This window comes from Amia ocellicauda, chromosome 1 (assembly GCF_036373705.1).
Source record: "Amia ocellicauda isolate fAmiCal2 chromosome 1, fAmiCal2.hap1, whole genome shotgun sequence".
NCBI classification, from domain to species: domain Eukaryota; kingdom Metazoa; phylum Chordata; class Actinopteri; order Amiiformes; family Amiidae; genus Amia; species Amia ocellicauda.
Window position 1 is genome coordinate 18,049,426 of NC_089850.1, and position 16,722 is coordinate 18,066,147.

General features: G+C 45.1%; 1 protein-coding gene across 15 annotated transcripts in view; it reads left to right on the forward strand.

The window, feature by feature from the left end:
* Nucleotides 1–14,864, forward strand: part of afdna (afadin, adherens junction formation factor a) — a 93,967-nt gene extending 79,103 nt beyond the window's left edge. For 6 of the 15 annotated variants that reach the window (XM_066697477.1, XM_066697490.1, XM_066697487.1 and 3 more), the window contains 5 exons: nucleotides 54–1,196; nucleotides 5,265–5,399; nucleotides 7,082–7,376; nucleotides 11,023–11,107; nucleotides 12,019–14,864. In XM_066697477.1, the coding sequence (XP_066553574.1) occupies nucleotides 54–1,196; nucleotides 5,265–5,399; nucleotides 7,082–7,376; nucleotides 11,023–11,107; nucleotides 12,019–12,169 (1,809 nt within the window). In that variant the 3' untranslated portion in view covers nucleotides 12,170–14,864. Of the gene's footprint in view, nucleotides 1–53; nucleotides 1,197–5,264; nucleotides 5,400–7,081; nucleotides 7,605–11,022; nucleotides 11,108–12,015 lie in introns of all 15 variants that reach the window. The other 9 variants (XM_066697472.1, XM_066697474.1, XM_066697475.1 and 6 more) reach the window with 5 other exon arrangements.
* The last annotated feature ends 1,858 nt before the right edge of the window (nucleotides 14,865–16,722 follow it).

The following is a 16,722-nucleotide window of genomic DNA, read 5'->3' on the forward strand; positions in this document are numbered from 1 at the left end:
GGGAAGGGCGATTTGCTCGACCTCTCACCTTCTCCTCCTTGTGTCCCCCTCAGCGGGCCACGCGCTCTCAGGAGGAGCTGTCCGACGAGCGGGGGGTTTACATCCCAGAGGACCTGGCTCAGCTGCACCACCACCAGCAGCTGCAGCGGGACACGGAGTACCACCAGGAGCGGGGCAGCGGGGACCACTGGAACCACCAAGTCTCCTCCTCGGTAGAGTCAAGCACCTCCAGCCAGGAGCACCTTAACTACTCCTCCTCGTCCTCCTCCAAGAACCCGCCCAACCACAAGAGTGGTCCAGGCCGCTGGAAGACCCCCCTCGGCCCGAACTCCGCCCCCGTGGCCGTGTCCCAGCCGATGCGCACGGACCTGCTGCCCCCGCCCCCTCCCCCACCCCCTGTGCACTACCCGGCCGAGTTCGACACCCAGACCGACCTCCCTCTCCCCCCCCCGCCCTCCTCCGTCCCCCTGCAGGCCGCCGCCGACCGCAAGAAGAGGGAGGAGCAGCAGCGCTGGTACGAGAAGGAGAAGGCGCGGCTGGAGGAGGAGAGGGACCGGAAACGCAGGGAGCAGGAGAGGAAGCTGGGCCAGATGCGCAACCCTCCTGGACCCGGCCCGCTCCCAAACCAGCAGCACGGCACCCTGCCCCCACCCCTGCAGCACCAGCCCCTGCCTCCCCCCGGCCCCATGTCCATGCCCATGCCCATGCAGCCTCCCCAGCCCTACCTTCCTCCCCAGCACCAGCAGCCTCCCAGGCCAGAGAAACCGGCCAGCCTCCCCAGAGCGCCACCGCCCCCGCAGGACACAATCATCCGGGAGCTGCTCCCCCAGCAGCAGCCGCGCACCATCGAGCGGCGTGACCTGCAGTTCTTCACCATGAACAAGGACGAGCTGGCCTCCAGCGACAGCCTCTCGCCTGACCCCTGGAAGCGCGACGCCCGCGAGAAGCTGGAGAAGCAGCAGCAGCTGCACATTGTGGACCTGCTGGACAAGGAGATCCAGGAGCTGCAGTCGAAGCCGGAGCGCACGGCCGAGGAGAGCGACCGGCTGCGCAAGCTCATGCTGGAGTGGCAGTTCCAGAAGCGGCTGCAGGAGTCCAAGCAAAGTGAGGAGGACGAGGAGGATGAGGAGGATGACGACGAGGACGTGGACACCATGATGATCATGCAGAGGCTGGAGGCCGAGAAGAGAGCGCGGGTGAGCGGCGGGGCTGGGAGGGCAGGGACGGTTATGTAGGTGGGAGTGAGGGCAGGGTGTCATTAAATCAGATTAGGAGAGGAGAAGATGGGTGGTTTGCCAGGGAGAAGGATATCAAATTGGTTGAGTGTCAATTTAGGCAGTAGTTTCATAGCGGTGTGCCCACAAAAGCACCAGGAGACCAACGGTATTGGATGAGGGTGGTTTTATAGGAGATGGCGATCAGGGTAGTTGGAGTACTCCTCAGGGGGCTAGGTAAGGAGGGTAGAGATAGCGACTTTATAGTGCTAGTGTAGGAGATGGGGCCACAGCAACACAATGACTAGGGAGGGGCAGTCTGAGCTTTTCTGCAGGGTGAGGTAAAGCCAAGGCCTTGATCCTTGCCAGGTGCAATTTTCTCCTCTGTTCTCCCTCCTGATGGAGAAGTGTGTGTGTGTTTCACAGCAGCTGGCGTCTCTTTGCCTTCCCCCTCTGCTTTCCCTGCTAACCACTTCTCTTGCAGAAGTGCTCATCGGAAGGTGGATGTAGAAGAAGCATCGTCTGGGTTTCCCTGTTTTAAAAGCCCGGGACTCTGTAGCAGAACAAAGTAGGGTATATATGTGCCAGTATAACAGTAACCATTCAAGTATAGGGAGGGTGATTTCATCACCATGTCGCTGCAGGAGACTTGGGGTTGCAGTGCTGTTGTGGACCTGGGTCTCACCAAGGAGAAATCACCCTTCAACTTCCTCACACACTCCCTAGGCTCTCTGAGTGAAGGGGAAGGAGAGGCCAGTGCGTTTTTTTATTGAAGGTCATAGCCTTTGGTTGTTTAAAGGAACAATATTGTCTTTGCTGCAGTGGGGGCTCTGGAATGAAGTGGAAATTCCATCTTAAACCTCACGCTTTTCTTCAGTTACATCCCGAGTGCTTGCCGAGGGGGAAGTGGGACAGTGATGCTAATGAATCCCATGCCTGTGAGGAATGTTCTTGGCACCAGATCACTTGAGTCCAACCAAAGCAATGTTTTCACTTTTATCTTTATTTTTCTTCTTCCTCCTCCTCTTCTCCTTTTCTTTATTTCTTCCTTTCCTGCAGCAGACCGCTGTTCCAGCAATCTCTGTTCTAGACTTGGTACGTTTCTTTACACTCTTTTTTTTCTTCCCCTCCATTCATGCTGCTGAAACGCCACCCTGTGCAACTCATCCAGTCACTCTGTTCATCTTGCCTGGGCATCATGGTCTTGTCTCTGGTCGTGGGAAGAAGTTACTTAAAGTCCAGAAACCGTCCTTTTGGGCTTCGCAGCAGCTGCAGTGAACCCAGCCTGGAGATGCTCATTTTTATTCCCGTTTCTTTATTTTTTAAATTATTTTTCTCTGTGACCCTTTCCCGCACTCGACAACTGCTGCTGTGAAAACGATCGTTCGTTCCCTGGAAAACTGATAACCATTTCTGAGTTGGTTTTGAAACCCAAGTCAAGTCTGTCTGTCAGCTGTGAAGAATCCGTATTATCCTGCAGTTCAGGATATGCTGGTCAGTGTGTATACCAATACGCTTGATAGTGGCCAAAAGTTATCCTTGTGTATGTAATGTATATATTTTCCATCTTCCAGGAAATAGGCAAAAAGAACCTGCCTATTTTTTCCCCAAAATTCTTATTTATTGAATAACAAATCTTGTAAGACAATAAACCATAAGGGAAGCAATTTAATGAACATTAATTTCCCATCCCTGCCACTCGGCGGTGCACAAGGCCAGGGAGCCAGGGGCAGCAGTTGTCACTGGGCACTGAAGAGAGTTGCTGCCCTGCATGGAAAGGAACCCCCTCACCCTCCAACCTTGTCCAAAGTTAAACTGAATCCTGCAGCGCCGGACGATTCCCCATCTGCATGTTTGTTTCATCATCTTGTTGTGGTTTTCGTTCATCCAGTGCTGTTTCTCCTGTGAGTTGAACCCCTTGGTCATCAAGCCCCTCGAATTTTCAACATCCGTTCATCCCAAGGTCTCTGAGGTCTTCTTCCAGGCAGCCGTAGGCTTGGAACTCTCCTGATGTGCCTAGAGGTCTCCCAGTACCGCACTGCTTGAGATCCTGCCAAATTTGCACTGTGGTCTTCATGTTTTTGTTTTTGAAACGGATAACAAATCTACATTGGCTTAGTGTTGGCATATGGAGGCATATTCCTGGACAAAATGCAACCATGTTTTGCTTGGTGCCTAATGTGCTTATTTGATTTGAGGAATTTAGATTAGATACTTCCATTTACATATTTATTTCCCCAGCTTGTTAGGCATGTTTGGCCAAGCAGAAAGGAGGATTACTTTAGCAAGTTGAAGAAAGTTGGATAGCACAAAAATGCATCTTCCAACTGGGCTTTTACACCTAAGGGCCATCTCCTACAGGCTTCTGGCTTCAACATGTTATACGTGTCTAACTGATAACATAACCCAGTTGATCAAGAAATTGAAACAGACCAGAAGACACTACATCCGTCTATGAACCTGATTTTGTTTTATCCAGCTTGTTAATGGAGGCTTCATAAGCAAAGCTGTGGTGTTTTTTGTTTTTTTTTGTTTTTTTTATACATCTGCTTAAACTCCGTTTGAGAGCCGTAGGTGAATTATATTTGGAGTTGAGTACATTGCGCCTGGGCTGCAAATTTTTTTCTCAAAAGTCTTGGAGGTGAGGAGAGCTTTTTCAACCCCCTATTGTAGCAGTTGGGAAGCATGTTTTCCCACCAGTTTAAACTGTGCCTGGGAGTCCCCTGCTCTTGAATGCATTAAGGCTGTATGAACTAGACATCCTGGCATCTAGAGCCCTGCAGACACCTGCCTTGAGAAATTACATTTCCCCTGCACTCTGCCACAGTGGTGACGCATGCCCTCATCCATCCGCATGTTCCAGCTGTTGTTGTCTTTGTTGTTGATCAGTTTTATGTTGGTTTGCTTTGAATTGCAATGTACCAGCCGTCTGTGCTGCAGGGTAAGAACGCACTTCCAAAAACATATTTTTTTATATATATATATATATATATATATATATATATATATATATATATATATATACTTTTTTTTTCTTGTGGGTGTCTTTGGCAATTCTGATTTCACCAGTGGAGACAGTATGACTATAAAATACATGCCAATGCAGAAAAAATAAACAAGAAAAACATATGTAAGTGGGGGAAAAAAATCTGAAAAAGAGGGAAAATATAGGTAAAATGGTTTGCCTTGTGGTTCCTAGCTTTTGATCTCTTCCAGTATCACTGGATTTCTGTCTAAATAAAGCTGTGTGTTTAGTCTGCCACGTCTTTATGCAGTACCACGAATAATATTTATTTTGATATTTCTTCTTCGGAAAACCAGCTTGCCCTGTCCAAAATTTAAGTGTCAGTGTCGTCTTTAACTAGATGCACAAGTCTAAGTGGAGGTGGCAGAACACTAACCGTCACAAGTGAGTTTTATTACATGCATCTGTTTGCGCTGTGTACAGAAGCTGCCAAACCATACCAAGAACACTTCCTTTCCTTATAAGGTAGAAGAAACAAAACCAGCCTTGTTGTGTGACCCCTGTATGCTTTCAAACAAGCCACACACTCAATTACCTTCAATACACTTCTCTGTATGAAGCCACAGGTTTGAGTTTATCCTGCTTACACATTTTTACAAGGCACGGTTTTCTTGACGTTAATTACAGACGTGCGTCGGAAGTAGCAGTGCCGCAGGGATGAAATTGAAAGCTGATGTTTGAGCTTGTTAACTCATTTGTAGTGTGAACTGTGGTTCCAGATCAGAGCATCTCTACAAATGAAAAGCAGACACACACACACACACACACACGCATATATATGTTATTAATATGACACCAACATATATTTAGAGTTCCTGGTAACTCCCTCCTGAACTTTTTAGCCATGCCCATCAGAAAGGCACGTTGTGGATCTCCTTCAAAGCCTTTTGAAACGCGCTGGTTTCCCCAGGATTTGGGCCTCAGACAGTTCCTCTGTGAAAGACGGTGGAGATCGTAAGGGGTGGTCAGGGCAGGGGGGTGGAGGAGTCCAGAGAGGCCTGCTGAAAAGTCTGTCCGCCTCTCAGTTGCAGGACGAGGAGCGACGGAGGAAACAGCAGCTGGAGGAGATCCGCAAGAGGGAGGCAGAGGACCGGGCCAAGCAGGAGGAGGAGCGGCGCTGGAGGGAGGAGGAGAGAGCCCGGCGAGAGGCAGAGGAAAAGGTGCCGTTTTTGTCTCGGGGAGGGCGGTGGGGGTGTATATTACATTTGCTGTTAATTTACTGGAGTCTGCCTTAAATATATGTTTGTTGTTGTTGCTGTGGTTTGTTTTCTGCGATGACTATAGCGCTCGTTCCATAGCAGGCGGTTTAAAATTGCAATTACTGTACAGTCCTCAGAGCTGTTCATCTATCAGGCTAATTGTGGTTACCCTCAGAAACCGTGAGGGATACATTACAAAAGGACCCCTCCCTCGCCACTGAAACAGGTTTCAATAGACCTGAAAGACATATCGATGCTTATTTATTTACATATACTGCTTTTTTATCATTGGATGGGATCCCGTGTCTGTCTCTCATTTGAAAAATGTTTGCCTTTACGGTTATGAATGCTTTTACCAGAGTCAGTCATTGCAGTTGAACAAACAAACCAAATGAAACCTCATTTCGTATGGGTTTGCAGTTAGCAGCAGCCTGACGGCGCTCACATTTCAGTCAACTCACTTTTTTGTAAGTTAAGCCATAAATGTCGTTTGAAGTTAAATGAAAGATGTATCCGTTGACATGGAAGCGACAACTAGACAACTGACGATTCCGCTTTCCCGAATAATTTTGCTAAAACCCCACACGTTTCAATTGCACACTTCAATTCCTACCATTACAGGGCTTTGTTGTCGACAGGGTTTGTGGTAGAGTGCGCCTTTTATGTGCCGCTCTGCAATAACAAAAACAAACCAAAAAAGGCAACTTAATTGTATCTGTGGTGCCTCTCGGGCTGCTGTTAATTAAGAGCTCTGAGTTTTTGGTGTGTGACTTCTGTTATTAAGTTTATCCCTTTTCATTTCAGCCCCCTGAAAGCGTGGAGTAAACCCATTTTGTTTTGGGTTGAGAGAGTGCTCTTTTGCTGCAATGTCATGATCATTTCACCCAACATTGCTTTATCCTGCTGTTTGGAGTGCTGTCCCTCGCTGGGGATTGTGGGAGACGGATAATTTCTATACATGTTTCACTGATGGCATTCCTCACACTCCCTACAATAAATATATATATATATATATATATATATATATATATATGTATATATATATATATGTGTATATATATGTATATGTGTGTACATATAGATATATATATATAGATAGATATAGACAGAGAAACAGAAGTGGGACCAACCTTGAAATTGCTAGATGGTGGTTTTTCTTTTTTCTCTCAATTGTTTTTCCAGAGCAAAACCATTTAAAGGCTTTCACAACAGGTTGACCGCTAACACGTCTCTTACTGTAGTCGTCCCATTAACTCGTTCACATGTCCCTACCGTGGCCTCCTGTGAAAGATCCAATAAAGCAGACATTGAGTCAAATTCTGTGTAGTTTATACCCATTCTGTGCCAATATAGGGATGGCAAGGTGAAGTTATCCATTTAGTGTGTTTATCTTTACACATGGGATTGGGGAGGGAGGGTTGGGCGGGGTGAGAGCGGGAGACAGTCCTCAGTCTTCCTCCATAAAGTTCTTACCGGGGGACGGAGCGTAGGGGACGGCTACAATAAGGGGTGCACGGTCCGAGCTGCGCGGGAAGCCTGTTTTGTTTTTGTTCCCCTCCCGCTGTAGGCCGCACTGACATTGAGATGCTAACCGCCTCTTCCCATTCTCCCCTTCCCACTCCAACCCCCTCCCCCATCCCCAGAGGAGACAGGAAGAGGAGTACTACAATCGCCTGGAGGCTGAGCGGCGCCGGCAGCACGAGGAGGCCGAGCGCAAGCTGTTGACGCCTGACGAGCCCGGTCTGTACAGGCCTCCCCTCCCCAGGGACTACGAGCTCCCCCCTCCCCCGCCCCCCGCCTCCACTAACGTCCCTCCACCCCCGCCTCAGAGAAACACCTCTTACCTCAAAACCCAGGTCATCTCCCCTGACACGCTGTACACTGCCAAGTTTGTCTCGTACAATGACGAGGAGGAGGAGGAGAACGTGGGCCTAGCAGGTCAGGTTAAGTTCTCCGCCACCCGGAAGTCCTATGGCGACCTCCCCCCTGCGCCCCGGCAGCCGCAGCCGCCGTCTGCCCGCGCGCCCCGCCCAGTCTCTGATGGGATCTTTCTGTCCAGCTCATTCCAGCTGCCCGCAGCCAATGCCAACAGTACTGTCCCCAAGACAGGCCCGCCCCCTCCCCCTCCCGCCAAACCGAGCTTCATCCCTCCAGGCAACTCCAAAGGTAGAGGCAGAGAGCAGCGAGACGTATCGCCCTCGTTTTTGTTTCTTCCATTTTTCCATTTAATTTTTGGAAGTATGATTTTTGTGTGTGTTTTGCTTTTTATTGTATTCAATTTTCTCCCACCCCCCTCCTCTCGCTCTCTCTGTCCGTAATCTAGTAGACTTCTAGCACCGCCAATCAGCTTGTGATTTCGGTTTGATTTTTCTGAGTCTCTTTAGTTTGTGACGTGCTCGTTTTTTTTTCTTTTTCCTGTTTTTTTTTTCAGTTTTTTACTAGAAACCAAATCCCGAGTTTTTGATTCTCTGTCCACAAAATTCTCCTCTGTCCTTACCAATGACCCTTCTTTCAATCATTCTTTTTTTTATTTTTTTGTAAAAGCAATCGATAACGTGATTCAGTCTCCATTCCAAATCAAAGTACTGTTGGTTTTGACTCTCATTCATGTTTGTTTGGTTTTGCTTCGGGGATCGCTCCCATCTAAGCAGGTCATGTCGGGTTAAGGGGGAAAAGAAAAGTAAATTCTGGCTTTGTGCCTCACTTTGCTCCTGGGCTCCAGAGGGTTAAAATTCCTGGGCCTCCAGCTCACTTGGCAATGGGGAAAAGATCTGATGATGGAAGCATTTTCTTTGTAAGTGGCTGTTTAAAGGTCATCAGTAGCAAAAGTACTGGACACACAGGACAGGGTTAAGCGAGATGAGCAGATTACAGTTGAACTTGAAGTGGTCCTTCTTGATCTGTCAGTGCCTAAACGTTTCCAACTAAAATAAGAACTTCAATAATTTAAACACAAGTTTCCGTTCCTTGTGAGTGCCAAGTGCATCTTTTGGCTTAAATGAATCTTGGATTCCACAGCCCCATATTTTTTGGACTTCTGAACCCTTTGTTTAGTTTGCACAAGAGTGTCTGGGGTCTACATTGACTGATAGTGCCGCAAAACTTAATGAAAACATTAGAACGGATCTGATTTCCAATTATCAGATAATGTAAATATGTAAATACTGCTATTTTAAAATTTGTTCTGTAGAATGCAGTTGTCTTTTTTAGGATGTGTGTAAAGGGTCCATTTTCATTCACACTCCTCAAGACAGGGATTGCAAAGCGTACACACGGACAAGCGCGAAACAATTCTGTATCAGACGAACAGCTGAGGTTTGGTCAAGTATTTATAAAAGAAAAAGCTTAGTAAGTTATAAAGAAATGTCAACATTTATGGCAGTGCAAGGAAAAAAGAACACAAAAGAATTATTAAAATATCAAGAGTATTCATCTATTCTGAAAATGTTTTAAATAGTTTAGTGATATAGATGTATAGTCTGTATTAAGTGGTTTTGTAGGGCTTTTAATCACAATGCAGGTATTTGACAAGGCCAGAGTAGGTATCCTGAAACACCTTTAACAGCCAAGTACAAAAATGCTCATAATGCAACACAGACTGGTAGCTCTTGAATGTTTCATACTGTCTGTGTCATTGAGCTTGTTTTTGTCAGTTGGAGGAGCTACAGTCTGTGCTGCATTACCTGTCCCAACCGATTTAATCAATCACTAACATGCTTTCCCGCATAGACAGATGCACTCGCCCAGCTCAAGCAGCCGACTAGCCTGCTAGCCTGCTATCCATTGCTGTTTACTGCCAGCGCTTTGCCTCACTCTCCTCCTTTCGAAACGTCATCTGTCCTCACCCCCCACCTCTCTCCGCAGTTGTGGGTGAAGTCCCCCCACCCCCCCAACAAGTTCTTTCTCAGTGCCACGATGCAGAACAGACCAGTCTGAATTCGGGGTAAATCAGATCTGCAGAATTGTGGCATAATATGGAGAAAATGTATAATTTTACATGGAAAGATTTCAAATACACTTTATATAATATACCATTTATTTATATATATTTTTTGGGGAGGTGGGGTATTCCCAGAAAATTCCCCACGTTGCCATATTTTAAAATTGCTTTCATCAGAAAGTTGGTTTGGTTCATAGTCACAATGCCACACACTGTACCCACGCGTGTGGCTAACACAAAATAACAGAGAAAAGAACGAGTTCTTCCATCGTGGTTTAGGGGCTTCACCAAGGCTTGCGATTTCTCTTGTAATCTGTGTCTTCTGCATTGTGTGTGTGTGGCTGTGTGTGCATGTGGCTTGTTCTATGATGTCACTGTGTGCTGCAGCCTCTTCGCCAGCTCTTGGACTACAGAGATCTTTGGATCATCTCTACTGCTTCCTGAAATACTGACACTGAGACCATTCCACTGGCACAGCCACAGCGAAAGGGGAAAATGTATAGTGTAAACAGTGAAGGGCTAAAGCCCTACCAGCAAACCAGCTAAATGAGTCGGTTTCTCATTTCAGGATTGATATAAACAGCTCCTGGACCTTTAAGTATTTTTAAATGAGAAACTAAATTAGTTTGGCAAAGGGAATTCAGCTGTGAAGTCTGGCCAAAAACATTTTTCCAGTGGTGTATTTTTTGCTACGGTTTCCCAGTTTGTGGTTCAGGGGGAGGGGAGTGGTCAGGAGAATGTCACCAGGAGGTGGGCCAAGCCGCAGCTTAGTGCTGGCCTGTCTGACCCACGTCAGGACTTTGGCCCATTTTCCTCAAGTCAGCGCTGACCTGTTGCTGGTGGAGTGGTTTGTTTGCTCTCTCAGATTAACATGTTTGTTTCGGACTTTCTATGGTTGGCCTTCAGAGCTTTTTTTTTTTTTTGCCATCAAGGATATTCTGCTAGTCTTACTTTCTCAAATGTTAAGGGTTGTTTTATCTGCAACACCTAAGTTAGTCCAACTGTATCTGAAATGTCCAGATCATGAAGGCCAAGTATTGAAAGCCCACCAGACACCGTGACATCTGTGAGCCTGATGCACACTAATATGATAACTGGTATCGTTGATGGATTCGGAGGTGGAAGTCAGCGCTAGGTGCCATTTAAATTTATTTTTGGTGCTTCTGAAATGCCTAAATGCCTCAGTTCTGGAACAAGGGAGCTGGGAATTGAACTTCACATTGTTTAGTGCACAAAATCATTCATAATTTCACCTTGTAGGAACGGAGTATACAGAGTTCAAAGCAGTGATCTTCTGAGCGCTGGTGTTAGATCCAGCTGGCTATTGACTTCCATCTTTGATATATATAATTAATTTTGTATGGGTTTCTTCAAATGTGCCTGAATGTTTCTGGGTAGTATTGAAGTGAAAGAAAACTATCTCTAATTGAATCCCAACAAAACTGCTCTTTGTTGTACACAGTGGAATGGACAGGTTCAAGTTGTCAAGAGTTCAATGCAGGTCAAAAATGCCAACATCACTACCCAGCAACTTTAGGAAACATTTGAAGGTCGACCTTTGATGCCACTCTGTCCTCTGCACCGCTAGTGGTTGGCACTTCCTCATTTTTGTAACTTTTTTGCCTTTTTCATTCAATAAAACAGGATATAATTCGTACACTGGAAACTCGGCCGGAGTTGTAGGAGCGCATGAAGTTTATAAAGACCTGCGAGAGAAAAGGAGTAAAGGGTAAGTTGTGTGCAGTCCATTCCAATCCCCACTGTCCCCCCCATGACTGCAGATAACTGGTGCCTTTGAGTTCGAGTCAGCAGGCTTTACACAAAATTGGCTGTTGATTGACACTTTCTGGTCCATCAAGCCCCAGTGGCACTTAAATCACAAATGTCTGTAGAGTTGTGGATGAGGTCTTTTGCCCAGGTAGGGTTTGATGAGTCAGATGCAGGAAATATCAGTGTCTCAATACAAAACGCAGGCCGTGCTTAAATCACCCGCGACAGCCCGCTGTGTGCCAGGAGTGTGTGACTGGAGTTTTCCAATCCACAACGCCATTAACTTGCCAATACTTTTCAGTGCTGAGTGTTCTCATTCATTGTTATTGATCTCTTTATGCCCCAAAAAAGTTTTGAAGAAATTGGCAGCCAGACCTCAAGCATAAACTCAGATATGTATTTTCTCTGTTTTTAAGAGGACTCTCTTAATTTGTTCCTTGAGACACATGTAACTTATTTAATTTGAAATGTATTTACTTTTTACCTTTCTTCAGTGTTTAGTACTGTGACTATATAGACTGGGATGCATGTGGTGTCATTCAACATTTTATATGAATGCCCAGCAGAGGGAGCCTCGGATTAGTGAGATTTTAGCACTTTGTCAACCATACGGTCGAAGGCCAGGTCCTTGGTTAGCTGTAGGAAGGCAGGTCCATTGAGGAGACCCGTATAACTGTGGAATTGGCCGTCATTCCCTTGGCTTCTGGTCCATTTCCTAGTTTGTCCTGTGTGTTAAGTTTGAACCCGAATCCATCTGGCCCTTCAAAGCGCTGAGAGCAGTGGGTAAGTGTGCTGGAGGCCCCACACTAAGGACCTGTTCTTGTTTCGTTTTGTAAATTGATGGCGATTTTGTGTTTCACGTTGCAGCAGCCAAGAGCAGGACGACCCCAACGGCGCCCCCCCGGAGAGTCTGACTTTCAAGGAGCGCCAGCGGCTCTTTTCCCAGGGGCAGGACGTCTCCAACAAAGTCAAAGCATCTCGGAAACTCATGGAGCTCGAGAACGAACTCAACACGAAATAGACTAGAGCCTTAGCAGAGCGGCATGCCACGACCTCCCGCCCCCCCCACTCCATTCCTCCGCCCCCCTCACACCATTCCTCCGCCCCCCGGGGGAAGAGATGGCGTGTTTTTTTTCTGTCATGAGTGATTCATTTTTTTTATTTTTTTTTTGGAAATAAATGGACTGTTAAATATGATTAAGGTATATTGTTGCAATAGGACGAGAGACAATGTTTCGCTTACTTTCTGTGTGATCTATCAAAGATATATTAAAGCACTGTAAAAAATGTTTTAATTATATATATAAATAAGAAAGAGAAAACCAAATGAAGGGGGATATATTTTTGTTTCCTTAAATGGTTCTTGGGTAAATTGTCAAGATTTTTTTTTATATGTATTTTTTCTTTTAAAGCTTACATTAATGTGGAATCTTTTATAATGTTTTTTTTTAGCTGTTGCTGCATAACACATTTCCAGATTTTTTTTCCTCTCCTGGCAAAATAAATTCCTGGGCTTTTTACAGAGCAATATTTCAGTGCTGTTTTCCCAGTGATTTCTGTTATGAAAGAGTTCAGCTGAAGAAGAAAAGATTCTCATTGATCCCAGGTGTAGGTCCAGTCTTTAGATGAACATGTTCGGTCCTGTGTTAATGAGTACACTGAAAGCAGTCCTGCCGCTCCATCTGGAGAGACGCGCTCACTCCCAGAGATCTCTAATTCAGAAGCAGGCGCTGAAGTGTCCGTGCTTCCACTGACACGGAGGCGCAGCCGTTCGCCGTTTTCAACTCGGTTTGAGGATCAAAAGCAGACCGGTTCTGTCCCATTCCAGGCACGGGATTTGACAGGTGGTTCGGACAAACCTGACGAGTCAACAGTGTTTTAATTGTTGGGAGGGTTTTGCTTTGATTTGTTTATTTTTTGGTTTTGTTAATTTAGTTTTTAGCGTTTTGCTGCTGTAACAGGCGCCTCGAAGTACACACACCCAGTACGTGTTCGAACTTGTCTGCCACACAACTATGAATCTGCAGTTATGGGTATTGAGACCACTTCCTTGAGACGGGGACCAGGACTCCGGGGAAATGCCATGATTTTAATTTGGTTTTATCCCTGTATTCTTCAGAGCCTTTGACACCAGCTGCACGTTTGCAAAGAGACGGTCGCTCTCTGCTTGACAGTGGCCTGATTTGTGCCCACAGAAAAATGTTTAACACTTGCGTTCCAGTGCACAGTTTTGGGTTCGTCTTGACATTGTAATCCTAGTCATTTGGTATTGTTTTTTTTCTTAATCGGTTATAAAGAAGTTCATTTTCTCAACATCGTTCCCTGGACATTGGGTGTTTGTCTGTAAAAAGTTTAAGAATAAGGTAGCTGTAAAATTGTGAACAAGGTGTCAGGTGAGAGTGTCAGTATCCTCCTTTTACTCTTCGCAAATGTTAATTGACGCATACATTTTACAGATGTAATTGGAATTTTAGATTAAGGTTAATCAAAACTGTTTTTTTTTTTTTTTTTTTTATATATATATTTTACCTCCGCAAATTGGTCACTTCAGATGTTTCAGAGCTGCACAGCAGGGTGCGTAACTGGATGTGCTGATTTTCTTGTGAAGGTGAAAGTTGGGTCTTTTCACTCTACCTGTTTCGTCATACGGAGATGTTTAACTGACGGGTGTCTCAGCTCTCCTGTTTGTAAGTTTTCTCTTAATTTGAATCTGTGACACTTTTCTAGTACAATGTTTGAGTAGTTCTTGTATGTTATTGTTCCTGCAAATTTTACATTGTTTGAACAGGTCACGGTTTTAATACATTCAGAGGAAGGACTTCAGAATCTTGGGCTGCAGTTAAATCCTTGATTTCTTTTTAATGTGTATATATATATTAAAAGCATTTAATAGGGAATAAGCATTTTGTTTTTTGTTTTATTTGTTTTTTTGCTTTTTAATCTGCAAAATAAGTGACCAACCAAACTTTTATTTATCTTGAACTGGAAACCTGTGAACTAAACGTCAGTATGTTGTGGACCTCTGTTGTGTGTGTGTGTGTGTGTGTGTGTGTTGTGTGGAGAGCAAAGACATTCACTGCCTTAGGAAAATTATTAAAAATAAAGATAATTAATACAAATTGTATGATATCATTGCAGATCCCTGAGATTGGAGAAGTGTGTGTCTATATACATAGACACGCATGCATCAATACATGCAGGTTTTAGTTTTCTGTTCTGCTTCTTTGGTTTTTGTACCGAAATGAAATAATTTTTTACAGTAAAAGGGTGTGAGGTTTTTTTTTTTTTTTTTTTTTTTTTTTAAATGTAAGGTGTCTAAGTGATGTCTGAACAATGCGGTGATGACTTTGGGTAAGAAGAGCCTGTCGGAGCCGGCGGACTGTGCAGGCGAGAGGATCGGCCCAGCGTTGCCACGGCCTTTGCTCTGTTCCTGTCAAACTTGTATCCCTGTGCTGCAGAAGTATTTAATTTTTGTTTTCTAATGAATAAATGAATAAAAATGTAAAATAAAAAAATAAAATAAGACTTAGGAGAATAAGTTGAGTGTTTGTGCCTGGATTTCTAGGAATGTCAGGGTTCCTTGTATGAGCTCTCCAGTGCTGTTCTTTCGAAGGTGGGAGAAAATTGCTGGAAAGCATCAAAACTGCTGTAGTATATCATTTCTACTGTATTTCACTTGCAACCTATTTTTAATAAACTATCTTTGTATGTAAAAAGGTGGCCGTCTGTCTTTCAGTCCACGTGAAGCTTGTATTCAGTGCGTGACGGTTTCTGTAGACGAGAGCATAGGTGTCTGATCTGGAGTTATCAAGTAGGCAAAAACGGCAGTTTTCAAAAATGTAAACCCTGTACCCCGGGTGACAAATTAAAGGAAAAACCAACATAAAGTGTCTCAGTAAGGTGTTGGGCACCACGAGCCCCAGAACAGCTTCAATGCTCTTGGCACAGATTCTACGAGTCTCTGGACTCTACTGGAGGGATGAACACCATTCTTCCATAAGATATTCCCTCGTTTGGTGTTTTGATGATGGTGGTGGAGAGCGCTGTGTAACACGTATGTCCACAGTCTCCCATAGGTGTTCAATTGGGTTGAGATCTGGTGACTGCGAAGGCCATAGCATATGAGTCACATATCAGACCATTCAGTGACCCTCGTGCCCTGTGGATGGGGGCATTGTCATCCTGGAAGAGACCACTCCCATCAGGATAGAAATGTGTCACCATAGGATAAAGGTGATCACCCAGAACAACCTGGTAATGATTTGCAGTGACCCTTCCCTCTAAGAGGACAAGTGGACCCAAACCATGCCAGGAAAATGCCCCCCCAGCATAACAAACCCTCCGGACCCCCTCACTGTAGGGGTCAAGCAGTCAGGCCTGTACCGCTCTCTTGGTGTCCCACACATGCACTCGCCCACTTGTCCAGAACACGAGCCAGTTGAGCGTCTTTGTGACTGAAGCTCCTGCCATTCGTGCCCCAATAATGACCCCTCATTCAAAGTCACTTAGATCCTTTCCTATTGCCATCTTGATCCAAAATTGAGGTCAACTGGGCCTGCTCAGCTAAATTGTATCATGCAGTACACCTGTTTGGAGGCATCTGCATTCGTTACGTTCCTCCACTCAATTAGTCAGGTTTTTCCTTTAATTTGTCACCCATCTGTATATTCACTGTAAAATGAATTAAGTAGAAAGGGAATATAGATCAGCAAAGGTCAGCATATTTCGTGCACCCAGTGGCCCCGTGACCCTCCTCCATGGCTAATCCAGGGTTCCTGCTCACTAATGCCACTTCTTGTTGACTGAATCGAGGGCAAACACTGTGGGCTCTGCGCTTACGTCCTCTTCATTGTGACTGGTATTCTTTTATATCAATTTTAATAAATCGAGCAGCAAGCTTTTCACTCCAACACAATGGAAGGCAAACGTCTCCAAGGAGTGGCAGGTTCCAGTTTTCTAACACAAACAGGTCTCTAAGCTGGTGATGTTTGGTTGTGAGGCAGCAGCCCATTTGAGCAGGAGTTTACTTGGTGTTTCCCACTGAGGTAGTTACGTGTTGGGCAAAAAGTCAAGGGAAACTCGGGCCTGGAGCAAATCAACAATTCAACCAACCTCAACTCGTACGTTTTTATCTGTAACTAGTACAAAGTGTCTTCGGACAAAAAGTTAAACCGCAATTGGGCACAAGATTGGTAGTTCACAGGCAGCTCAAAGTGTTTTCCTAGTTGATCCAATAGTCTTGACCTCAGTGGAAGTCTTGATTAACTTTAGACCAAGTCTTGTTCTTAACTGGCTAAAATATTGTGCTCCAACAACTCGCTAAGTATTTTAAATAAAAGGCTTCTACTTGTTAATATAGGAACCCAAAACATAATTAAATGTCATGTCAGTTTGTGTAGCAGTTGGCTTGTGGTCAGGAATGATGTTTGAGATGGTGTGAGGTGCTAGTGTCCACTCACCTTTCATTATGGTGGACCTTGAAGATTACTTTGGGTTTCAAGTAGTTACGTGAGGTGAGTAACTAAACAGTCAGGGTTGAGGATTAAGATCATAACTGCAAACCACAACTCAATT